Source organism: Chrysemys picta, chromosome 6, assembly GCF_011386835.1.
Source record: "Chrysemys picta bellii isolate R12L10 chromosome 6, ASM1138683v2, whole genome shotgun sequence".
Classification (NCBI taxonomy): domain Eukaryota; kingdom Metazoa; phylum Chordata; order Testudines; family Emydidae; genus Chrysemys; species Chrysemys picta.
Window position 1 is genome coordinate 111361163 of NC_088796.1, and position 27279 is coordinate 111388441.

General features: G+C 40.9%; 1 protein-coding gene across 1 annotated transcript in view; it reads left to right on the forward strand.

Annotated features, from left to right (window-relative positions):
• Positions 1 to 27279, forward strand: part of MTAP (methylthioadenosine phosphorylase) — a 70772-nt gene that overhangs the window by 27663 nt on the left and 15830 nt on the right. The window contains exons 3-4 of the mRNA XM_005294735.5: positions 7715 to 7773; positions 14191 to 14358. Coding sequence (XP_005294792.1) covers positions 7715 to 7773; positions 14191 to 14358 — 227 coding nt within the window. The remainder of the gene's footprint in view (positions 1 to 7714; positions 7774 to 14190; positions 14359 to 27279) is intronic.

A 27279-nucleotide genomic window follows, 5' to 3' on the forward strand; every position in this document is an offset into this window, starting at 1 on the left:
TCAGAGGTTAAAAATAACAATTTTTCTTCCTCATCCTTGTAACAACCTTTTATATACTTGAAAACTGTTATCATGTCCTCTCTCAGTCCTCTCTTTTCCAGACTAAATTAAATTAATTAAGATGGGCTGGTGCTGTTACAGCTGCTGTTAAAGTCTGACTCCATTTCACCCAAGTGATAATTGGGATTCAGCTGGAGCCGGAGAGGTGGCAATGTTATCTAGGTCTCTCTCTCTTTAGCTTGGTCTTGTTAGGACACCTTTCAGGATCTGGTTAACGAAGGCCCAGGGTCACAGAGAATGGTGGGCATGGCAGCCATGATGGTGAAGTTTGCTTCAGTGGCGTCCGTCTGTACTTTCCATCCATTCTTCCCCTCAATCTCTTTCCTTAAGGACCCAAAAAGGAAGTGATGGGTGAAGTAGCTCCGCCCTTCATTATTTTGTTCTCCAATCAGGCCTAATATCTTATGTACTAATTTTGGTTCATTAATTTTTGGGTCTACCTCTTCTGTTTGTATCAAGCATGATTTTAACATAGCCCTCAAATTATATTAATATGGCATTTTGTTTGTTTTGACTAAATGTAGTCTCTCTGGTTCTCTTGCACTTGTTTATAACGTTTATTATTAAAAACAACTTTACCTGCTTTCATCAACATTTGTTGTTATAGGTCACTGGTTTTCAACCTGGGGTCCGCAGACTATGTCTAAGACTTCCAAAGGTCTCTGCACCTACATTTGAAAATTTTGGGGGGGTCTGCAAATGAAAAAGATTGAAAACCACTGTTTTAGGTTATTGTAACATCTAATACACTTTCATATACTTTTTCCAGTTGATATTACAATTAGGATAAATTTTGTAGGCCTAATTGTTACAACAGCTCTCCCTGACCTTTATTTCATACTCCCACCCCCACCAAAGCACTCCTTCATCAGAGTGGCCATACTGGGTCAGACCTGAGGCTGGGGACACCATCCCTGCCCATCCTGGCTAATAGCCATTGATGGACCTATTCTCTATGAATTTATCTAGTTCTTTTTTGAACCCTGTCATAGTCTTGGCCTTCACAATATCCTCTGGCAAAGAGTTCCACAGGTTGTCTGTGCGTTATATGAAAAAATACTTCCTTTTGTTTGTTTTAAACCGACTGTCTATTAATTTCATTTGGTGACCCCTAGTTCTTGTGTTATGAGAAAGACTAAATAACACTTCCTTATTTACCTTCTCCACACCAGTCATGATTTTATAGACCTCTATCATATCCCCCCTTAGTCACCTCTTTTCCAAGATGAAAAGTCCCAATCTTATTAATCTCGCCTCATATGGAAGCTGTTCCATACCCCTGATAATTTTTGTTGCCCTTTTTTGAACCTTTTCCAATTTCAGTATATCTTTTTTGAGATGGGGCGACCACATCTGCACGCAGTGTTCTAGATGGGGGTGTACCATGGATTTATATATGGGCAATATGATATTTTCTGTCTTATTATCTATCCCTTAATGATTCCTAACATTCCGTTCGCTTTTTTGACTGCCGTTGCACATTGAGTGGATGTTTTCAAAGAACTATCCACAATGATTCCAAGATCTCTTTCTTGAGTGGTAACAGCTAATTTAGACCCTATCATTTTATTCGTATAGTTGGGATTATGTTTTCCTATATGCATTACTTTGCATTTATCAACATTGAATTTCATCTGCCATTTTGTTGCCCAGTCACCTAGTTTTGAGAGATGCTTTTGTAGCTCTTCGCAGTCTGCCTGGGACTTAACTATCTTGAGAAGTTTTGTATCATCTGCAAATTTTGCCACCTCACTGTTTACCCCTTTTTCCAGATCATTTATGAATATATTGATTAGGACTGGGCCCAGTACAGATCCCTGGGGGACACCACTATTTACTTCTCTCCATTCTAAAAACTGACCATTTACTCCTACCCTTTGTTTCCTATCTTTTAACCAGTTACCAATCCATGAGAGACCCTTCCCTCTGATCCCATGATAGCTTACTTTGCTTAAGAGCCTTTGGTGAGGGACCTTGTCAAAGGCTTTCTGATAATCTAGGTACACTTTCATATACTTTTTCCAGTTGATATTACAATTAGGGATATTGTAATTAGGGATCCAGTGGAACCCCCTTGTCCACATGCTTGTTGACCCCCTTCAAAGAATTCTAGTAGATTGGTGAGACATGATTTCCCTTTACAAAAACCATGTTGATTCTTCCCCAATAAATTATGTTCATCTATGTGTCTGACAATTTTGTTCTTTACTATAGTTTCAACAAGTTTGCCCAGTACTGAAGTGAGGCTTACTGGCCTATAATTGCTGGGATCACTTCTGGAGCCCTTTTTAAAAATTGGCATCACATTAGCTATCCTCCAGTCATTTGGTACAGAAGCTGATTTAAATGATAGGTTACAGACTACAGTTAATAGTTCTGCAATTTCACATTTGAGTTCCTTCAGAACTCTAGGGTGAACACTATCTGGTCCTGGGGACATATTACTGTTTAGTTTATCAATTTGTTCCAAAACCTCCTCTGATACCTCGATCTGGGACAGTTCCTCAGATTTGTCACCTAAAAAGAATGGCTCAGATTTGGGAATCTCGCTCACATCCTCAGCCATGAAGACTGATGCAAAAATTTCATTTAGTTTCTCTGCAATGACCTTATCTTCCTTGAGTACTTCTTTAGCATCTCGATCGTCCAGTAGCCCCACTGGTTGTTTAGCAAGCTTCCTGCTTCTGATGTACTTAAAAAAAAAATTGCTATTACTTTTTGAGTCTTTGACTAGCTGTACTTCAAATTCTTTTTTGGCCTTCCTAATTATATTTTTACACTTCATTTGCAAGAGTTTATGCTCCTTTTAATTTTCCTCACTAGGATTTAACTTCCACTTTTTAAAGGATGCCTTTTTGCCTCTCACTGCTTCTTTTACTTTGTTGTTTAGCCACAGTGGAACTTTTTTGGTTCTCTTACTATGTTTTTTAATTTGGGGGTATACGTTTAAGTTGAGCTTCTATAATGGTGTTTTTAAAAAGTTTCCAGGCAGCTTACAGGGATTTCACTTTTTTGCGCTGTACCTTTTAATTTATGTTTAACTAACTTCCTCATTTTTGTGTAGTCCCCTTGAAATTAAATGCTACAGTGTTGGGCTGCTTTGGTGTTTTCCTCACCACAGGGATGTTAAATTTAATTATATTATGGTCACTATTACTAAGCAGTCCAGCTATATTCACCTCTTGGACCAGATCCCATGCTCCACTTAGGACTAAATCAAGACTTGCCTCTCCTCTGGTGGGTTCCAGGACTAGCTGCTCAATTAAGGTGTCAAGAAACTTTCTGTCTACATCCCATCCTAAGGTGACATGTACCCAGTCAATATGGGGATAGTTGAAATCTCCCATTATTACTGAGTTTTTTTATTTTAATAGCCTCTCTAATCTCCCTAAGCATATCACAGTCACTATCACCATCCTGGTCAGGTGGTCGGTAATATATCCCTACTGCTCAGAGGTCGGCAAACTATGCCCGCAGGCCGCGTCCGTCCTCGAGCTCATGTTGGGGAGCGGGGTTGGGGGCCGCTCTGCACAGCTACCGGAAGCAGCGGCATGTTCCTCCTTCGGCTCCTACGCATAGGGGCAGCCAGGGGGCTCTGCTCCGCACATTGCCCCTGCCCCAAGCGCCGTCCCTGCAGCTCCCATTGGCCAGGAACTGCAGCCAATAGGAGCTGCAGGGGCGGTGCCTGCGGATGGGACAGTGCGCAGCAGAGCCGCCTGGCCAGCCGGAGGGGAGACATGCCACTGGTTCCAGGAGCTGCTTGAGGTATGTGCCAGCCGGAGCCTGAACACGAGCCACCCTGGTCCGCCCCAACCCCCTGCCCCAGCCCTGAACCCACCTCCTGCCCGCCGAACCCCTTGGTCCCAGCCTGGAGCACCCTTCTGCTTCCAAACCCCCCATCCCAGAGCCTGCACCCCCAGCCGGAGCCCTCACCTCCCTGCCCCGAACCCCCCCACACACACCCTGAACTCCTCATTTCTGGCCCCACCCCAAAACCCACACCCCCAGCCAGAGCCCTCACCCCCTCCCGAAACCCAACCCCAATTTCGTTAGCATTCATGGACGGCCACATTTGGGTATAGAAATTGTATGGCGCTTGGGCCAAAAAGTTTGTCCATCCCTGCTACTGCTATATTCTTATTAGGGCATGGAATTACTATCCATAGAGATTCATTTAAGTTTGGTTCATTTAATATTTTTACTTTATTTGATTCTACGCTGTCTTTCACATATGCCATTCCCCCACCAGCACAACCTGTTCTGTCCTTCCGCTATATTTTGTACCTGATATTACTGTGTCCCATTGATTATCCTCATTCCACCAAGTTTCTGTGATGCCTATTATATCAATATCCTCATTTAATACGAGGGACTCTAGTTCACCCATCTTATTATTTAGCATTTGTATATAAGCACTTTAAAAACTTGTCACTTTTTTAGCTGTCTGCCATTACACGATGTAATTGAATGGGACTTTTTGTCATTTGACTGTTTCTCATCCTATCCTACCTGTATTTGATCATCTTCCATCCTCTCCTCCTTTCTAGGACATAGAGAATCTCCATTAGTAGATCCTCCCCTAAGGGATGTCGCTGTCCAAACCACATGCTCCTCCGCACCTGTCGGCTTTCCCCCAACCCTTAAAATTAAAAAGGTCATAGAGCAGTTTTTAAACTAAGAGCAAGCAGTCTGGTTCCATTTTGGTTTAGGTGGAGCCCATCCTTCCTGTATAGGCTCCTCCTTTCCCAAAAGTTTCCCCAGTTCCTAATACTGTAAATGTAAACCCCCTCCTGCCTACACCATTGTCTCATCCATGCATTGAGACCCTGCAGTTCTGCCTGTCTAACTGGACCTGCATGTGGAACTGGAAGCATTCCAGAGAATGCTACCATGGAGCTTCAATCTCTTACCTAGCAGCCTAAATCTGGCCTCCAGGACCTCTCTCCTATCCTTCCCTATGTCACTGGTACCTACATGTACCACAGCCACCAGCTCCTCCCCAGCACTACATATACATCTATCTAGATGTCTCAAGAGATCTGCAACCTTTGCACCAGGCAGACAAGTCACCATGCGGTTCTCACAGTCATCGCAAATCCAGCGATCTATGTTTCTAATGATCAAATTGGCCATTATTAATGCCTGTCTCTTCCTAATAACTGGAGTTCCGTGCCCCGGAGAGTTATCCTCAGGGTGAAATGATACCACATCATCATCTGGAAGGAGGGTTCCAACTATGGGATTGTTTCCCTCTGCTCTCCAGTTGGATGTTCTCCTTCCCTGAGACTTTCATCCTCCTCAGCAGTAGAGAGTCTGTCAGACCGGTGGTGGGACCATACTACTGTTTCCTGGAAAGTTTCATCTAGGTACCTCTCTGTCTACTTTAGTTCCTCCAGTTCAACCACTCTGATCTCCAAAAGCCCCTACACGGTCTCTAAGGGACAGGAGCTCCTTGTACTGAATGCCACACATACACCACCTGCCCATAGGGCAGGTAATCATACATGCTGCATTGGGTGCAATAAACTGGATAGTCCCTACTCTGTTGCTGGACTTCTGCCTGCATTATCTTTTTACTCCTAAAGCTCATTCCTTTGTCATTGTTTTGTTTTTATCAGGGGGGTGTCTTTGGCTTTAAGTTTAAAAAATGTTAAGTGTATCTAGTCCCCTCTCACACTCCACCTCTAAACTCCCTCGCAAAACTCCCCTGTTAGCCGCTCCTGTTCCCTAGCTCCTTTGGTCGCTTAGGAGTAGGCTTTTTAAAGCCCTGGTCTTCCTGAGTAGCCCTGCCCCCTGGTTAAGGGTTGATGGGTGCTAAAGGGCTTAGGGATCAAAGCCTCGTTAAGAAGGTCTCAGCCTCAGCTCACGGTCCCCCAAACAAACAGACCACACAGTCAAGCAGCAAGCACACCACAAACACACATACCACAAACAACAAACTTACCCCAAGGGTCATGTAATCTCTCCTCCTTCACCTGGAGAACTCCCTCGCAAAACTCCCCTGTTAGCCGCTTCTGTTAGCTTCCCTTTATTTACACATATGCCACACCACGTCACACCCCTCCCTGCCTATTATTTTCTCTCTCCACCCCACCAGAGCCCCCCCCCGTCCACTCCAGCCAGAATCCATACCCTTAGTCTAACCTCCTTAGACATGGGTAGGAAACTGTTTTCCTGTCTCATGATATTTTCATGATTTAATTTTTTTTTCATGTTCTGCATCAGGACAAAACTGAAATCTCTTGCAGTTTTTAACAAAAAACAAACCCCCCAAAATAACACAACAGAGAGAGATCCCTGACCTCAGAATACACCATAGCCTGGTGGTCAGGGCACTTGCCTAAATCAGGCAGGCCAGAGACTTGAACCTGGGTCACCCATATCCTAGATAAGTGCCTTGACCACCATGCTATGGTGAGGTCGGTCTGTCTCTGCTTTTGACTAGAAGTGCCATTCTGGGCCTGAGAAAGCCAACAGGTTCCCACAGAATTTTGGTTTCAATGAATCAACATTTTCCAACAATAAAGTATTTTAATGAAAAATTCCTGGCTAGCTCTAAACTTCATGTTCTGTAGCCCTTCCATGCAGGTCCCTTCTCTTCTTATGTTTCCCAGGCAGATCTCCACCAGCCAAATTCAAAACTTGTTTTACAATGAGTTTGTAAATACTTAACTTAAGACTATTAAGACCTAAAGTCAATGTGATACTTCAAACATCTTTTCTTCTAAGAAGGTTGTATATGAACCAGTAAAATTTGGGAGCCACTGATCTACAGTATTTCAACACTGCATGAAAGGGAGCTTACGGATTCATCTAGTCGAACTCCCTGTGCTGTCGTAGGGTTAAGTATACCTAGACCATCCCTGATAGATGTTTGTCTAACCTGTTCTTATGCAACATGTTTGAACAGCGGTGTGAAATGTGTGGTTGAACTTCAAATGTTAGTGATGGTATTAATAAATTGAAACCATGTGATTGCAAAACATGTCCTTCCAGTTCTAGTTTTTAGTAATCTGTCACATCTGTGTTTATTTTTAATCATGTATCAAATTAACAAGTTTCCTGTGAACTCATCTGCTAATATCTTTTAAAATGTAAATGATCAATTAACAAAATAATTAGTATTTTCAATTAAGGGGTGACACCTGTTTTACATAGAATGCTATGAAAAAACAAAATTAGCATGGATGCAATTACTTTTAAAGGTAACCTTAGTGTATTTGTTTTTTTAATGTTTATCATAGAAATTGAGGGCTGAAAGGGACCTTACGGATTCATCTAGTCCAACTCCCTGTGCTGTCGCAGGGTTAAGTATACCTAGACCATCCCTGATAGATGTTTGTTAACCTGTTCTTATGTAACATGTTTGAACAGTGGTGTGAAATATATGGTTGAACTTCAGATGTTAGTGACGGTATTAATACACTGAAACCATGTGATTGCAAAACATGTCCTTCCAGTTCTAGTTTTTAGTAATCTGTTTTAGTAATCTGTCGCATTAAATTGCAATTATTTATGAGTTGAAGAAAAGGAGAAGCTACAGCGCTGAACTTTTATTTCTTTTCATAGTGATATTGATCATGCATAAATATCAATAAATGTTTCTGATCTCGTTGGCATGTTGTGACTGTTTCTTCTTTGTTTATTTTTGCAGCCGTCAGATGCTTTGATATTGGGAAAGATAAAAAATGTTGACTGTGTGCTTCTAGCAAGGTAAAGAGCTCTTCAAAGGATTTTTGTGTTACTCATGTCTTAAATAAAGTGGTTTGTCTTAGACGTTTCCTTTTTCTGTCTGTGTCAGATGGACTAACTGCTTCTTATGACTAACAAATTTAGGTCTGATCCTGCAAATAGCAAAACTTCCATTGACTTCAGTTGGGAGAAGAATCGGGAGCTTAAAGTTGGTCTATATGACATAATTTTGTCCTTTTATAGAGCAGTTCAGGCATCTGGAACTCTTGTCAAACACTATCCATTCACAAACCCTAGCTCAATTTCGGCCTCCACTGGTTCAACAGAACTTTGTCACAGTGCTGTTATATACTAGGACTTTATGTAGGAGGTACAGCTGTTCTGATTCAACTAGTCCTTCCAGGCATAATTGATCCTACAATGATCCAGTCCACCTTTCAGTGACAAATACGAGCATTGTACTCCTTCAGATTTAAAATGAAAGCAGATGCAGTAGAAGAATCTGCTTTGTGGTGTTGTCCAATAGAGAGAAAATACAGCAAAAATGTATTGTGCCTTTCACTTGTAGCAAAAAAAGTTTATAACCACCTGTTCAGACACTCAAATCATTCTGGGGTCCTTTGTAAGGCTGAAGAGTGGTCTAGAGGTGGTGGGGGTGGAAATTTGAGGAAATTTTATCCAGCCACATTTGAGTTTAGGTTTTTTGGAAATTTTTTAATCTAATTACAGCTAGTCATGGAGACGACAAACCTGGGTGAAGGTTGAAACTTTGCATGTAAATGGTTCTTAACAAGTTGTGCCATTGCTACTTTTTGTGGGGCATGTGGTTATTTTTTTGATGTTGGAAGGGAAAAATCACTCCTGTGCATGTTTAATGAGCATCTAAACAGTTCCTATAGCTTCATGAAGCATTTCCCCCTGTAATTTGTGATGTTTTCAAAGGCTGTTTGGGGTACTGCACATGTTCTGCCCTGCTTGACAAGAAAGAGTGCAGCTGCTAGAGCAGGGGTGGGCAAACTTTTTGGCCTGAGGGCCACATTGCGGTTGCAAAACTGTATGGAGGGCCGGGTAGGGAAGGCTGTGCCTCCCCAAACAGCCTGACCCCCGCTCCCTATCTGACCCCTCCCACTTTCCACCCCCTGACTGCCTCCCTCAGAACCCCCTGCCCATCCAACCCTCCCTGTTCCTTGTCCCCTGACTGCCCCCTCCCAGGGACCCCCGCCCATAACCGGCCCCCCTCAGAATCTCCCACCCCCTATTCAACCCCCCCCATCCCCTGACTGCCCTGACCCCATCCACACCCCTGCCCCCTGAGACTCCCACGTCTGTCCAACTGTCCCCTGCTCCCTGTCCCCTGAATGCTGCCCTGCCGGTTATCCAACCTCCCTGCACCTTTCCCATGCCGCTCAGAGTGGCAGGACTGGCAGCCACGCTGCCCGGCCGGAGCCAGCCATGCCACTACACTGCCCAAAGCGCTGGCGGCGCAGTAAGCTGAGGCTGCAGCGGGACAGCAGGGGAGGGGCTGGGGGCTAGCCTCCCCAGCCAGGAGCTCAGGGGCCAGGCAGGACGGTCCCGCAGGCCAGATATGGCCCGCGGGCCGTAGTTTCCCCATCTCTGTGCTAGAGACATTTGCTTGAAGGAAAATGTAAATGTATCACTGTGGTTTCATCCCACACCTCAGCAAAATCATCCCGTCTAATCCTGTCCGCATAAAAAAAGAAAAGAAAATCCAGCCTTAAAGATTACTTGCAAAAGTGACGGGTAGGAATAAGGGGCTTGTTACCTTTTTTCCCCAAAAAATTGTCAGACTTTTTTCTGTTTCCTTTTTAAGTTAGAAATCTAGATATTGTCAAGTCTGAAAGACACTCTGGCATCTGTAGAACTAGTGCAGTTATGCCATCACAAGGAACTGAAGGCCGAGCAGGTATGAGAGGAAAGGATTTTTAGCCAGACTATTGGAATTTTTTTTTGTTTGTTTGTCTGTTTTTTTTTTTCTGTTGTTAATGCCTATTTAGCTCCAGTGAATGCTTGGTTGAAAAGATTACTTTGTTAAAGAGATAGGGAGAGCTGGGATGTGTATGCACGTGCTGAAACTTTAGTGATAGAGAGAGAGCTCACATATACGTCTTTGAGACCTCCAAGAGATCCTCCAGCAAATCTAAATAAAATCGGATTTTGCATTCTGGATACAGCCAAGGTTTAATTTTTTGTAGGGCTGTCAAGCGATTAAACAAAATTAATCATGATTAATTGCACACTTTAAAGAATTAAATGCATTGTTAATAATAGACTACCATTTATTTAAATATTTTGGGTGTTTTTTACATTTTCAAATATATTTATTTCAATTTATAACACAGAATACAAAGTGTACAGTGCTTACTTTGTATTTATTTTTACTACAAATATTTGCACTGTAAAAACAAATGAAATAGTATTTTTCAATTCATCTAATACAAGTACTGTAATGCAATCACTTTATCATGAAAGTTGAACTTACAAATGTAGAATTGTATACAAAAAATAACTGCATTCAAAAATAAAACTGTAAAACTTTAGAGCCTACAAGTCCAATCAGTCCTACTTCTTGTTCAGCCAATCGCTCAGACAAACGTCTGTTTACATTTGTAGAAGATAATGCTGCCTGCTTCTTGTTTACAATGTCACCAAAAAGTGAGAACAGGCATTCGCATGGCTTTGTTGTAGCCAGCGTCGCAAGATATTTATATGCCCGATGCACTAAAGATTCATAGGTCCCTTGATGCTTCAACCACCATTCCAGAGGACATGTGTCCATGCTGATGACAGGTTCTGCTCGATAATGATCCAGAGCAGTGCGGAGTGACACATGTTCACTTTCATCAGCTGAGTTAGATGCCACCGGCAGAAGGTTGATTTTCATTTTTGGTGGTTCGGGTTCTGTAGTTTCCACATCAGAGTGTTGCTCTTTTAAGACTTCTGAAAGCATGCTCCATACTTCATCCCGCTCAGATTTTGGAAGGCACTTCAGATTCTTAAACCTTGGGTCAAGTGCTGTAGCTATCTTTTGAAATTTCATATTGGTATCTTCTTTGCATTTTGTCATATTTGCAGTGAAAGTGTTCTTAAAATGAACAACATGTGCTGGGTCATATCCGAGACAGCTATAACATGAAATATATGCAGAATGCAGGTAAAACAGAGCCGGAGACATACAATTCTCCCCCAAGGAGTTCAGTCACAAATTTAATTAACACATTATATTTTTAACGAGCATCATCAGCATGGAAGCATGTCCTCTAGAACAATGCCCAAAGCATGAAGAGGCATATGAATCTTTAGCTCATCTGACATGTAAATATCTTGCAACGCCAGCTACAACAATGCCATGTGAATGGCAGTTCTCACTTCTTGGTGACATTGTAATTAAGAAGTGGACAGCATTATCTCCGTAAATGTAAACAAACTTGTTTGTCTTAACAATTGGCTGAACAAAAAGTAGGATTGAGTAGACTTGTAGGCTCTAAAGTTTTACATTGTTTTGTTTTTGAGTGCAGTTATATAACAACAAAACCTACATTTGTGAGTTTCACTTTCGTGATAAAGAGATTGCACTACAGTACTTGTATGAGGTGAATTGAAAAATACTATTTCTTTTGTTTATCATTTTTACAGTGCAAATATTTGTAAACAAAAATAATATAAAGTGATCAGTGTACACTTTATATTCTGTGTTGTAATTGAAATTGATATATCTGAAAATGTAGAAAAACAGACAAAATTTTTAATAAATTTAAATTGGTATTCTATTGTTTAACAGTGCGATTAATCGCGCTATTAATTTTTTTAATCGTGATTAATTTTTTGAGTTAATTGCGAGTTAACTGCGATTAATCTACAGCCCTAACTTTTTTTTATTTAAAAAATGGGGGGGGGGCCAGAAATCTCCCATATTTTCTTGTGCTGCTATCTTCTTTTCTATTGTGGTCTTTTCCTCTAGTTAAGTCACTGTCATGTGGGCAATAATATGCCCCTTTTATGCACTCTATTGATATATTTTACAGTTTCTCTTAGAGGTAGATAGGGTTGGGTCCTACTTGGCTTACTCTGGTCTTGACGTCTCTCCTGAGGCTTACATAGTAAAATGTAGGATTTTGGAGTGGTTGCCATCTTCATAGTACAGTATCTAGCTCTCTGCTAAGTAAAATCTTTTTGTTTTTTCCCTTCCATTCTATATACAGAATTGAGTTTATAATTTTTGAGAGTGGATCTAGCACACCTGCTAATATGTCACTATTTCAGTATAGTGGGTAAATTCTGTGTTTGCCTTACTTTGTGATTTTATTTTCCTCTTTATTTTCTTCTCTCCAAGCTCTATTGCGGCCGGATGCAACTGCTGAGTGTGGATATCACATCTGGTTGGATCTCTGCAATATTTGTTTCCCTGGGTGCTTTTTGTCTTCTGCTATGTTTCCATTGGCCTTTTTCCCTTTGGATTCTTTTCATGGCCTTCAATATCTAGTTTATTAAAGATGAGGTCATGGAATATTTTCCAGTAAAAAGAAAAAAGGTCCTATTACATAAACACAGAAAATTGAGAGACGCTTGAATTAACACACACACACACACACACACACACACACACACAAATCAGTTAATTGGGTGGGGCAGTAACTGTAGTTCTTTCAGAGCTGAAGACTTAGAGGTTAGCCATATTACTTACCATGGCCCTTCATGTGATTACTGATAGCCTTGGTTATTTTGGTTAAAATAAGTTATATGCTGTCCTGTGGTAAGTCTTGCATTATGTCCCAGGATTTTGCCATGCAAGTCCCATTAATAGTAGTGGGTGTCGTGTAGCTACCTTCCACATGAAATATAATACTCTCAGACTAATGGCCTGTTTGTATTACTAGTTTGGGGAGACTTGGGTCCTTTCCTTGCACTCACGTTTATGTAACTATTCTTTTTTCCCCTGCAATCTATGCCTTACTGTGTTACTGTATACTGCCTTCCCTGTCCCCCACTCAACAAAAAATTGTAGTCTGAGATACAGACATGCAAACTGGAACTTATAGTGTGTCTAATCATGCTTCTCTGTATATCTTTAAAACTATACACTAGGATTCCCAAGGACCAAACAACAACAACAAAATCTTAGTAGCCGTATCCTGATATTGGGTGTACATCATATTATTTTTCTTTTGCCTCGTTAGACAATGAGTGTCAAACACGACTGCCCCATATACCTCAGTCAATGTGGAATTTGATTGTCTGAACTGACATGGACAGCAGTGTTCAATATCCTTTTTAACATAGTGTGTTTGACTGCTCTAGGTGGTCTAAAAAATGGAGTTTATTACCATTCTGGAGAGGCTGGGTAAGCCATTTTAGACACTCGTTTATCAAACCCGGATGTAAGATTTTAGTGTAGACCTAGCCCCAGGGGCAGTGTTGTATCCTCTTCCAAAGAAAAAAGGAAAGATTGAATGTCATACATCTTCCCCACCATGATTTGAAAAGATGGGGGTGGGAGGTGAAAATACCATGTTTGTGCTGTTTTTTGAGAAGGGTGGGCTATTAAAACTTCCTCTCCCCCCTTTAACTTTTTTATCTTACTACTACAGACTCTGTGAGAGCTGTGGATGTGGAAGGGTGAGCTGGATACTCTTCTGCCCATTTTATCATCAGACGTTGCTGGTTTTATTCTGAGTGCAGAATCTTATCTTTACTACTTATTTCTATTTATAGTGAAGATGTAGGAGGTGAAAGAACCCAGCTTGACTTTCAGATCCCAGATGGTGGTCATAATGCTGACAGAAAAATAACCTTTATATTTATAAAATTAAGCACCTCCGGTGCTGGAGAGGAATGAGAGCGAGAATACCACAGTGTCACAGAGCCACTCTTCTGATAACAGCACTGGCACATCATACTAAAAGTAACAATGGGGGCCAAGTGAATGGAACGTACAAACAGAATTTTTGTGTGGGACCTTGTGCAAGTAAATCCTATAAATGGATTACAGTACATGGGAAGTTCAGTATTGTCAACCCCAGGTATTCAGAAATCATAAGATTTTTAAAAAATAATAAATTTTGGGTACTTTTTATTTACCTTCTGGGGTTTCTTACCATTAGGGTGCACTCAGGTCATGTTTTCAAGCTTTTCTCTACAACCATGAAAGCTAGAAACTTACTCTTTTTTAAAAAGTGAAAGCTGAACTTCTCACATTCACATGACTCCAAGAGCTGGTACTTTAAAAAAAAACACCAAATATCCCAAGACTCATGATAAAATCCTCAGAGTTGGCAACAGTGTAAGTTATGATACAGTTCCGTTTGTAGCTTTGCTAGGCAAATTAAATTTCCTAAACTCCTGGTTGGCTTGTTGTTGTTTGTTTTGTTTGTTTGTTTAATTTAATTTTATTCATCTCACATCCCACTTCTGTCCTTGCAGGCATGGGAGACATCATACTATTATGCCAACAAATGTCAACTTCCGTGCCAACATCTGGGCATTGAAAGAAGAGGGTTGTACTCATATCTTAGTAACTACCGCCTGTGGTTCATTAAGAGAAGAAATACAGCCTGGAGATGTTGTTATGATCGACCAGTTCATTGACAGGTAAAGGAGCAACATGATGTGTTTTGTGAAGTAGAGCCATCCAATCACATTTGCTTTTAACTTAGACTGTAAATTCATTAGGGCAGGAAATATCTGTTTGTTCTGTGTTTGTACTGCACCTGGCACAATGGGGTTCTGGTCCATGACTGGAGCTCCTGGATGCTATGATAATAACAGTCAATAAACATTTAAGGCTCACTGGCATGAAGTCGCAGTCTTCAGTATTGGAGCCAAAAAGAGAAATTCTTATGAGATGGGGAAAGGCTTTTGACTTCATTTCCTGGAGGAAGTCATCTTGATGACTTTATTATTTGTATTATAGTAGCATTGAGAGGCCCCCAACAAAACCACAGTGGTAGGTGCTGTATAAGCACCTAGTAAAAGGCAGCCCATGCCTCAAATATCTTACAGTCTAACAGACGAGAGAGAAAAGTTTGAAGAAAGTGAGGATTATTATGCCCATTTTACAGATGGGGAACTGAGGCACAAAAATACAAAGTGAATTGACTGAGTGAGGATTAGGCACTTAACCAGGATTATTGTATTCAAATAGCAGCCCTTGCAAAAGAAGAGTTTTATTAAAGGCATTAAACAACCTGTATTTTTGTTTCAAATACTGTTGAAGTTTTGTCTTAGGTGGTATACTGTGTGCACTAGAAGAAATCCTGAAGCAATGCTTTCTTGACTGTGTAAGTCTAGATATGGACAAGGCCCCTTTGAGAATAAGAAAAAATAGGTTTACTTAATCTGCACTGATCAGCAGTGAAGATCTAAATAACTAGAATTCATTGCCAAGGCTCAGTTCCTGTATCAGATGCGTGGGTTGCAGCAACATGCATTTAAAAACATGAGCTACTGTGTTCATGCACACAGAAGCAGTAGATATATAGGAATGGGAAGCACACATCTGACATGAGAATCTGGCCCTTGTTGCTACCAGATAAAACCACAACTCTATTCTTCTTCCTCTCCTGGACTTTTAGAAGCATAAACACAAACGTAATGTAATAATGAGTAGATTAAGCTTGTCAGTAGCCCTTTTTTTTTTTTTTCCTTTTCTGACTCTTCTTAGTTTTTAACTACTCAGCTTGTAGAAATAAACATATAAGCAGCCTGTGACTTAAACTTCATTAGTTTATTTTACTGGTTTCTCATGAATGATCAGATGAGAGGTGTCTGTTTGTATGAAAGGAGACTTTAAATCTTTACCCTTCAGCTCTCGGCCTGTCTGTGCCCAACTATGTGACACTGGCTTTCAAAGTATGTGCCCAAAAATCAGAGACAACACAAACTTATTTAGGGGGGAGGAAATATGACATTTACAGTAATAAACAGTGAGGCTGCACTAGGACTGTGGGCTGCAAGGGTGACTTGTTCTCTGTTATGAGTTATGGCTTCCTTAAAAGGCACTGTTATGAAACCTTTATTTTCATTTAAAGCCTCCAACTTTGTGCTCCATTGCACCACGTAAAACTAAAGTCTGGTGCCTGACTGAGGATCTATCACAGGGTGTGATTGTAGCTTGTGTACACATACCCAAGAAAGCTTTGCTCTAGCTAGCTTGAGTACCACTATTGATGAAGCTGCGGCATCACAAACTTCAGAGCGGGCTGTACAGGCCCGCCCAGAACCCTGGGTAATTCCTTGGGTGTCTAGCATGTGCTGCAGCCAGTGCTGCTGTGCCCTCACTGCTATTTTTAGCCATAGTAGCTAGATGAAAGCTAGCTCAGGCAATCAACATGAGCTACAGTCACACCCTGTGTGAATAATAGAGGTTCTTCAAGACAATGGTGAGGGTGTGCTTTTGATCACTGTGGGTGAATGTAGTCAAGTTTTATGCCAAGTGCTTTTATAAATGTATGGAAGAACTACACAGTTGGCATTTCAAATGCCAGCCTACCCAATGCTGAATGTATCTACTACAAAAGAGTACAAAGCATAAGCTATAGCGCTAATCTGCGAGGAAATCAAGTGTTTGGAATAGTGTCATTTTTTATCTAAAATAAAGAGTGGGTTTTCTCCCCCACCAGTAAAACTAGCCAACTTTGCTACAAGGTGCTGAAAGTTGAAACAAACATCATAATTTGAGAGCATTTCAATACAGCCATTCTTTATAACTTCTTTTCTTTCCTGGGCCCCATTTGTAGGGTTTTTTTCTTATGCTGGATGCTCCATCATGTGCAAAAGGAGCAATGTTACAGGCCGTAACAGATGAAGTTAACCCATCTCTGGTTACCAATCCCTGTCTCTATAACACTAGCCCTGATCTTGGAGAGCATTATCTGTGTATTAGAGATGGGCCCAAATCACAATGTTCTGAACCCAAAGTGTACAGGTAAATAATGGATCCAAGGTTTTACTTTGGATATCTACATCTGACCTAAGTGCATGTTTGTTAAACATGCATACAGTGACAACCAAGTTAGCAGATCTTATTGAGGCAGAAAAGTAAGCAACCAAGGGCATCATTTTCAAATTCAGGTGCCTACATTTTGGCACCCATATCATATTTAGGCACCTAAATAAAAGAGGCCTGATTTTCAGAGGCATTGAGCATCCGCAGCTCTTATTGACTTCTGTGGGTGTCGTTCACAAGCCTACACAGAAGAGTCCGTGGTAATTGGGCATATGAACGTGAACTTGCAGTGCTAGTTGCTCTAGGAGAGAGTTAGTACTTTAAGAAAGTCTTTAGAATTATTTTTGGGGGTAGCAGACTTGGCTTATCTCTAAAATAATAAAAACAAAAGCAATAATAATTTCATCTTTATAAACTTTTTAACTTGACAAAGGTCTGAGCTTTGTTAAATTATTAATTGGGACAGAAACTAGGCCTATTTTAATTGTCTATACAATTCTAAACGCTTTAAAAGTAGAAAGAATTTTTGCAAGTTTTTTTTTTTTTTTTAGCGCTAGTCTATCAAAAGATAGACTGCCAGTTTTGTCCAGCTACATTGGTTGTGCTCAAGAATAAGGCCTCAAAATTCTGCTTCCCTTGTGATTGAACAAGGGTCTGTTGAGACAAAGCTAGGGATTTTTTAACGTTATCTTCTTCAAGAACAATCTGGATCTGTAAATTTTGGTTGGTTGACACAAAAGAATATATGATTGTCTCAATTTAACACGTTTCCCCCCAATTCTTCCCCCCCCCCCCCCAAAAAAAAAAAAACATACACACAAAATAGTTGTTTTGCATGTTGTACAGTGAGCTCCTCCTTCAGGGGTAATCAGCTTTAGGATTCTGTGTGATGACTTTTTTGGGTTGTGTAATTCTTACAAGTGGTAAGGCCAGGAATGATTCATTTTGTTCTTCTCAAACTGTCATGTATTCCGTATATGACTTATGCTACAGGGAAATTATTTTAAGACTGTTTTATAGATTTTTGAATCTTTGAGGGATATTTTGTATCCCTCCATCTGTTAAGCCAGATGCCTTTATTACTATGACCCACCTGTGCAAGGTTCACTGAGGTTTCTTTAATGGTTTTTTCTTCAAGCAAAGACTTGAGAGAGAGAGAAAGACACACACACACAAACTTTGACATTTCTATTTTTGACATTTGATTCTAATTGGGCATAATTATTATTTTTTAGTGTGTGTGTGTGTGTGTGTATGTGTATATATATATATATATATATATATATATATATATATATATATATATATATATATATATATATATATATATATATATATATATATATATATATATATATATAAATAAATTTTCTGACAAGCAGCGCATTTGCTTAAAGAAATGTTGGATACTTGACCCATTGTTTATAGTGATTCAGGGGTCAAAGGCAGTGTATTTTCACCATGTATCTATTTTTTGTCTCTGAGTACATGGTCTCATTGACTCTGTTCGGTTAATTAGACACCAATAGAGGTGTGCTGATGGATGGATTTGTATTCTTGATGCTGACCGAAAACACGTCTATGGTGTGTTTAGGAGCCACTAAAGTTCAGTTTGCTGCAAGATGCTGATTTTACTCTGATATCAGTGGATAATGGCTGTGAAATTACTGTGTATTTTTTTCAACAGCAAATGAGGAGTAGTTTGACATTTTGGGGTGCAATCCAGACCAGTGAGGGACTGTGTCACCCTCTCCCTGCAACATTGGGTGCCTTATCATGCTTTGCTACTGTAGCTCCCACCTGGGCCACTCACAAATAGTCTAACAGCATGCAGGTCACACCCTGAGAGTCTGTGTATAGCCACAATCCTGGTCCAGCAATTCTGACTCCAGCAGCCTTTCAGCAAACACATTTCAGTTATGATTTCGGCTTCTGTTCATAATTTTGAATATAATGTAGTTGCTTACATTTTACCATGATATTATTGACCATTGACTTATGAGTTTTCAAATGATATCTTACAAGGCATATTTTGTACAAATATTCTTTCCAGTAGTGTGTAGGTGTGAATACAGGAGTGTATTCCGCTACACACATGAAACTCGAGCATCTGTAAAAGAAAAAAATCAGCAGAGATTTGAATTAAGATGGGGAGATGCAGGAAAACTGCTGTAGATAGGAGCTATGTAGGAAAAGACTCTCATGCAGAAGCAGAACAGTGGTGAGACTGTGCAGTGGAGGGACCAAGTGGAGAGCAGTACAGTCAAGTGATAGGAGCACAGGCAGGGAAATAGAGACACAGGTCAAAGAAAGAGAGTGGAACAAATCCATGGAGTGTTTGCTAATAACATTTCTGGTTTCCCAAGAATCCTAATGAAGGTGTAGTGTGTACAGTGCTTTGCTTCCCAAAGAGTCCCCTTCATTGCAGACTGCTTCCTTGCTTATCCGTTCCAGTTTCTAACAAAAACAAAAAACTGAGAATGTTTTGGCAGATGGGGGGGTTAAAAAACAGTGTATTTAATGCCAACATTTTGTAAACGTACTGCATGTGTAACTTTTTGTTTGTGCGTTTCATCCTCTAGCAACTTAAGAGGAGTCTGTGGGAAAGCTCGTCATTCTTTTAGCCTAGCTTCTGGCAGTTTTACACTGCCTGTTAAGGCGGAATGCTTGCATGTCGAGGCTTGTTTTCTGCAGTGCCATTCTTTTTAAATTGTAACCTCTTACCAAGTGCCTTTGTCTGTACAATGTGCTGTTTCTTGGAAAACTGAAACCAGTGTGATTTTAAATATAGCGCGTGTCTAAGTGACTGAACCCGATAGGAGCCCTTTTTGAACAACTGTTTCCTGTATTTGCAGGTCATGCTGTAGCTCATTTATGTACGTTTTGCTTAGAATGCAGTATTGCCAACTCTTACAAATTTATCACAAGTCATGTGATTTTTTTATCACCTGCTCCTTCCTTCAGGTGATTTGGGAGCAGGTTGCTGCAGTCACCTCACTCTCACTTGCAACAGCTCCCATTCCCCTGGCCTCTGCAAGTACCTGCTTCCCTGGCTGCACACTTCTCTCTACTGCTGGCTCGCCCCTCGCTGTTCCCTGGCCCCAGCAGGAAACTTGTACCCACCCCACTCCCCACACTGCCCCAAACCCTCCCTGGTCCCAGCTCCCCTGGAGATTCTACTTCTTCAATCTTCACCTCCACATTTTGTCTATCCCTTTTGTCATTTACCCTTTCTGCTACTCCCTTCCTGCTCTTGTGTACTCAACCTTTTCCTGTCCTCCCACTTTCTTTCTTTCTTGTCCTTTTTCTCCCACTCTTACACATCTTTATTTCATAGTCACCTCTCCATTTTCCTCCTGTTAGTTACCTGGGACATCGGTATTAGTCCTAAGCCATCGGGCATCCCTAACTATCTCTCATTCTCTAGTCTTTTTAATCTTAGTGAATACCATCAAAACATTCACCTAATGAGTCCAAGTAACCATGTGATCTTACAACTGTAACTCAGGTGCTGTTTCTCCTTTCCTCCCCCTTATTATTCATTGCTCTCACTTATTCTGTCGTGCCTAAAAGTGAGACAATATAAACTCCTCAGGGTAGGCACTGTGTCTGTCTTGTTCTGTAAAGTGCTAGCAAACTTCAGGCACTGTTTAAATAATAAATTAGCTTTCAGTTATTGATACAAATAACAGCACACTGATTTTCTCATTTCCTCCTAGGCTTCTTGCATTGCTTCCCTTTACAGGGTCCCACTATGACTACATGGGTAAAGACCTTTTGCTCAGACCCATAATTGCAGAGACTCATGTACAATCATGATCTGGATCTCAAAAGAGCAGAAAGCGTGCCTAACTTGGCCCCAGCAGCAGCAGTCCCTACCACCTCCTTGCCCCATCTTGTGTGGGGCACCACATGAGGCAGGAGCCCCCACCCTCCAAGAGTAGGAAAGAGAGAACATCAGATTGACATCTACCTAAGCATCCTCTGGACCTAGCACCATGTTGCCAGAAGCCCACCTCCCCCCACTCACGGATAACAGCCTTCTGCTGCTGCCAGTTAATATAGTTCATCCTGTAGCTCAAGGAGGAGGCTGTTATAATTGGAAATATTCTAATTTTGTTTTTATCTTTGTTCATTTCCAGGAAAAAAAATAAAATTACATCCAAAAAGACTGCTTGTAAAGAAAGTCAAACAGTCGAAAGCTAGGAAATGCTAAATTTGCTGTTGCCTGCACAACCTTAATTCAGGCCCCTTATTTAACTGCGTGATCACACACTACATTTCCCACAGGACCCCTGTTTTATGCAGTGCCCAGGCTGCATGTGCAAGAGGGGGACAGAATTAAGGTTGCATGGGCAACTGTAAATTTAGTATTTTCTTAACTTTTGAGTGCTTGACTTTGCAACATAAGTAACATTCTTTTAAAGTGCCTTTTTGTATGTAATTTTATATATTAAGGGCCAGTTCTTTTAAAAATGTTTTTATTGCCTTTGATTATCTCTGTGTGTGTGCAATTGTAGAAACTAATGATTTTTGTTTTATAAATGTAATGAAATAACTCCCTGATATTTTCCCTGCTTCCGTCCAGAAATCCCACCTGAGCCATAAACCACCTTGTAGACAGTGACTGCCACCTTCACCCTTTTAATAGACGTTGTCTTTGGCAGAAGTAAGTCTGGAAGAGTTCTTTTGATGATACAAGCTGTTGTTTGTGACGGCCTCAGTCACTGCACTGTGCAGGTTTCTGTTGCACCTGTTGCGGAGAGCTGTTAGTAATAATGCGATGAGAATGCAACTTGCAGTCTGTTTGCACTGGAAAGCTCAGCGGTGAAGGTATTCAAAGCAAGCTTTTGAGAGGGGGTGTTACCACATTAAAAGTCTGCTTCTACATTCGTCAGTTTTGTTCCTCGAACTTTCTGTATTACATGTACCACTGAAATTAACTACTGAGACTGTTACAAGGCAGGAGCTTCTTGACTGGGGTGGGGTTGGGGTTGGGGTTTCCTTAATGCCCCCAAAGACAGAACCGAGATGTCACAAAAAAAGAAAAAAACTGAGCACCACGATTATCTTTCATAATGAATTTTAGTTTTGCCACTTTGTTAGTAGTGATGCTCTGTAGAGGAAGAAAGGGGAAAGTGGGGTGGACTTAATGGAACTGGGTGCACAGTGAAGTGGTTTTAGATTTAGTCAAATTTTGACCACTGGCATGGGCCTAGTGATTATAATATAACTCTACAAGAAAAATGTAAGTTTCCATACAAAATGGAAACATTTAGCAAAGGCTTCTTCTCTCAGCCAGTCTGCATATTTACAGTTTCACTTTGAAGAGTGACTGTAAAAATAATATTGTCAGGCTCCATGTTTCTTGTGCCTCAGTGACTCCATATCAGATTCGCTCAGAGCACATTAACCCTGTGGACTGCCTGCTGCTCTGCTTAAATCAAATGATAGGGCTGCGTAAAGGGAGACACAGGCAGAGTGGCCCAACAGGGCAGGTTTGCACACCCTCTTAGTCCATGGAAGGGTGGAGCCTCTGCACCAGCCCCACATAACACCCTTGAAGGCAAGCCAGGAAAGGATCCATGATTACCTGAATTCTGCAGCCTTCCTACTCTGTGCAAGTGGAGTGGAGGGCTGGAGTAGCAGTGGTGAGGGGTTTACACTGCTGTCCCCTTCCCTGGAGACAGTTTGAGAGAATGGATTTCACCCAGTTGTGTACACATCCAAACGCTTCACCCCCATAAAGCTCAGTTACTTGGGCCTTATATACACGTGAAGTGAATTTCACTCTTTTAATTTCAACCTTTTAATGCAGACTTGACCTAGACCTGAAAGTCAAACCTTGTTCTTTCTTGGGTCTTACATTGTTCTAAGTTCAAAGCTTCCACAACAGGAATGTGGTTATTAACTATTTGTCTTATGATGGGGTAGAAACCAGAATACAACCCAGTTCACCCTTGCCAGAGCTACATTGGCTCTGCAGGGAAACAGAACAAAAAATTAGAAAGCTAATTGGTAGATACAATTCTGGAGAAAAGAGAAACCGGGTACAGTTCTCTTGGGTAATGTGGTGCCACTATTGCATAGCTACTTTTTTTTCCCGTAACTGTTTGTTGTTTGGTTACAGATAATTGCAGACTGTCTGGCAATATCTGCAGCCGTTACAACTAGTCATAACTTGAAATCCTGTTGTGCCTATAAATCTGTCTGTGCACCTTGTAGTAATCACTTGAGCTGGGGAAAGGAGCATGCCAAAAATCAAATTAGCATACAGTTATGAAACAATCACAAGTGCTTTGGTAGTAATGCTGACTAGCAATTATTCGGATAATTCATTTAATTCAACAAACGGCTTCTGCTAACTAACTGCATCCACATAACAAGAAAAATATCAATTATTCCTTTAGGACTCAATCTTAAAACAGAGCAGGTGAATAGTCAGCCAGAAAAAAAGAAACAATAATATATATTTCACAAAGAGAGAGACACCTAAAGAGAACACAGTTAAATGCTGTACTACAGGTAAGGGACCACTGATCAAAGTGTATGTGAGCCATAATGCTAAAAAGGCCAAATTGTGGCTTGGGTATTGGGACTGCAGAAGGGAGTAAGTAAGAGGCCGTAAGGCATTCCCATTCACCAGCTACCCACATCATCATAGGTAGTAGGGTAGGTGGGGAAGGAGGCTCTGTAGAGATATTCCATTTCTTTCCCCCCCTTCCACCTCCTGCCCTCTGCACAAGTAGGTGAGAGGAGATGGGTAGAACCTTGGCTCTTCTTCCCCCACCCCAGCCTCCCCACACACACCCCTGTGCCTGGCACATCAGACATTAAACCCAGCACAGTTTATTCCTTCCTTGAAGCAATGGGGAAACTGGGAGGGAGATTGTGACATACTGAGTGTGAAAACATGCTCAGAGTAGATACAGTCACGATCTATCCCTGGGGTAACAGCTCCCACATGTTTGAATCTATATTGAAACTCCGTGGTAAGGTTGCTCTATAACCTTTGGCATATGAGCCGCAACTAGGGGCAGAAATAGAGTTCATATATGCTAAGCAAGAAACTGCAGTCTGGGATTTGCTCAGGATCATTTCAAGTAAAAGTGACTGGCTAATAATGTCTAAACCAGTATCAAGCAGGAAGAGGATTATCTAGTTCTCCATTTCCTCCCATTCTAAATAATTCATTGGCAGACACTTGACACAGGGAAATCACAGACGAGTATGTGACCTTAAATTAGCTGGATTCTGGTTGCCCCCCATGCTTTATCCCATAAAGAGAAAATTATGTTACTGTTTTGACACATTTCATGTAGTGTATACAGTTTTTGCTTATAAATTTGAATTGCTAACCTGTCTTGCTGTTGAATAGCTTCATATTGAAGAGAATAGTACTTCTTTTTAAACTTTAAAATGTTTTCTTCAAGCCTACTTTAGTATAAACCATGCCACTGAAATTTAATATTTAAAATATTTTTAGAAAAGTGTTTACTGGTAACTTGGAGGAGAGACTTTTACAAACAATGTTAATAATACAAAGTTTTCTGCACACATTGTTATTCACGCAAGTGTTTAAAGACAAGTAGAAAAACTAGAAACTAACTGTTCAAATATTGACTTCCCGTCTTAACATAAACCAGAACTTAAGTGACATCACCACTGAGTAAAATCCCGGTGCTAAAATATAAATGAAAAACTGATAAGAATCAGTTGTATTGCAGCTGTGAGCAATATGAGCCAAGTCTTGAAGCTCTTATTTATTTATTTTTAAACCTTAATTGTGCAAAAGAAGTTTTGCCCAAATAAAAATTGAGGAAGGACTTCAGACTTTGGCCCTCTATCTGCTGCACAGGTGGCAGTGTTTGAGTGATTTCCCACAGTTACCAGCAATTCCTCCCTTTAACCAAAAAGCCTAGCCATCAAACTATGCAAAACTGACCATATACAAAATAAATACTCATAACACTGGATGTGCCACTGAAAAAGAGGTGGCAAGGCACTGAAGGATTTATGAGGGAGGAGAAATCTTGTGTGAATCTATCATTCTCAAGTAAATCTTTAGGCTTTATAAGTGTTTGCAGAAAATCTTCCGTATTGTTCACAAATATGGCTTTTGTTGTGCTTTCATTCAAAAATGTTAACCATAATTCTATTTTTTTTTAAATAGGATTGGTGAAGCAGTGGGGAGTCAATACAATATGGTCAAAAATTATTCCTCTGACTCAGGAAAGCACTACAATATGTGGTTAAATATGTCCTCTGTTCAGGAACATACACACTCATCTCTCCGGATATGCTTAAGTCCCATCACTTCAGTGGGATTTAAGCACATGTTTAAAGTTGCAAGCACCCTTCCTGAATAGGGATTATTTCCTACATCTGATTTAAAAACCCAGTTAGGGAAACTCCCTTCTTTACACACTTTAATTTTTTCAAATATAGCATTATCAAAAATATTGTCCTTTTTCTCTTGCTCTCTTCCCATTTTCTTTTTACTTCCAGAAAGTGGAGAAATGTCACAACAACAAAGCAAAACAAAACATAGTCCCTCTCCCCCCCCAACCCACAAAGACCCCAATCATGCAAATGTGCACGTGCATAACTTTCAGTGTGGAATACTCCCATTGCCTTCAAAATAAGACATCTTATTACATTTGAACTGGGTCCAGCAAGGAGAGATACCAAATCTCCATTCATCAGAAGTTCCAGGAATGTTTCTACTTGTGATCACTTTGGCTTTGATCCTGCAAAGATGTCAGCATGGGCTTAAGTGTTTGCAGGATCAGGGCCATCATTATTTAAAAAAGAGTAGGCTAGAGGATTTCATAACAGAAATCAAACTTGTTTGGACAGCCCCCGTTGTTTATAATGCAATAATAGATTAAGTGCTTCCAGAATACAGATACAATCTCCACCTCTCTACTCCTGTGTCACAAGCATTTCACCAAATTAAAAAAGAAACTTTGAATTTATTAGGCATGAAAAGTAAAAAAAATTGTGGTTGAATTATAAAAAGAGTTTTGTCTTCTGGGGGAAAATGTATAATATTAAAAATATACTAGGCAAGCATAGAGTCAACAAATTGTAAAATGTTAGGTATGAGGGTCAAATTTAAATATTAAAAACTATCTTTTTGTATTATATCCCTTCCCCCACCCACACACACACATTTTCTCTGTAATTTGACTTCATTTGTAATTTGTCCTATCTGAGTTCTTTGGGCAGGGGCCTGCCTATTTTGCATGTATGTTAAGCATTTATTGCACCTTTTGTGCACTATGAGTAAGGTTAAGATTTTCTCTCGGTTACTTTTAGTAAAAGTCAGGGACAGGTCATGGGCAATAAACAAAATTCACGGGAGCCCATGACCTGTCTCTGACTTTTACTAAAAATAACCATGGAGGAGGGCTGGGGGAGGAATGACAGCTGGAGCCCCATGCAGAGGGACTGGCAGCCCTAGCCCCACTGCCACGGGGGAGGAAGGGGCCACAGCTCTGGCCAAAGCCACGGGGCGGGGACGGCGACAGCTGCAGCCGCAGGGGGCGGGGGGAACATACAGCCCCGGCTCCAGCCGCTGCCATGGGTTAGGGGCGCACAGTCCCAGCTCCGGGCCCGGCTACAGCTGCTGACAGCTGAAGCCCAAAAAAGTCACAGAAGTCCGGTAAAGTCACAGAATCTGCGATTTTCATGACTAAAACTTACCCTTAACTATGAGTTGGATTTTCAAAGCTTACTAGATTTGGACACAAATCCTATTGCAAGTGTCCTTCCCTCTTGTCCCTTCCTTTTATCTCTCTCTCTCTCCCTCCCCCATGTGTTTTGAACAAGTACAGCTAAACCATGTCACTCAAAAGGCAGAGAGAATTAAAGAAGTTAAAGAAAAATGGTCTTGTGCTTATGACATGTGAGAGAGAGTTGGTGCACCTGTGTTCCATTCTTCGCTCTGCCATTGACTCAGTGTGTGAACATGGGGCAGTCACTTCAGCTCCCTGTGCCTCCATTTCTGTATCTGTTCAGAGGGGATAAATCCCTACCTCACAGGAGTGTTGTGAGGCTTACATTCATTAACATTTGTGAAGCACCTTGGGATCCTCAGGTAGGAGGAACTATAGACCTGCAAAGCAGTATCATTAAATTCCAGTAGGGAACAAGTCATGTGTGTGCCATACCTTTGACAGTGCATTGCTGTAGCAGGGTCCATTAGCAAATAGTTGCCTATTGTTATGTATGTTGTACTGTGGGAATACAGAATATTTAGTATGCTAATGGTATCTTGTCATTTATTCTCATGTGCAACTTCCCACTTTGTAATGACACAACTGTTAGAAAAACAATCACACAGACTTAGTTCTTTTGTATAGAGCTCAATTCAGCCTTCATATATATGGGCACAAGTCCCATTTCAGTCAATTTGAATCATTCTTCTCAATGCCCTGAAGTAACTTTAGATGGTAGCACAATTGTTTCCAAACCAGAAAGCTCAAGTTAAATCTTGGGTGGATTCAGTACCACTCATGCCGATACAATGTGTGGAAGTAGAGCAAATGGTACGCTTGATG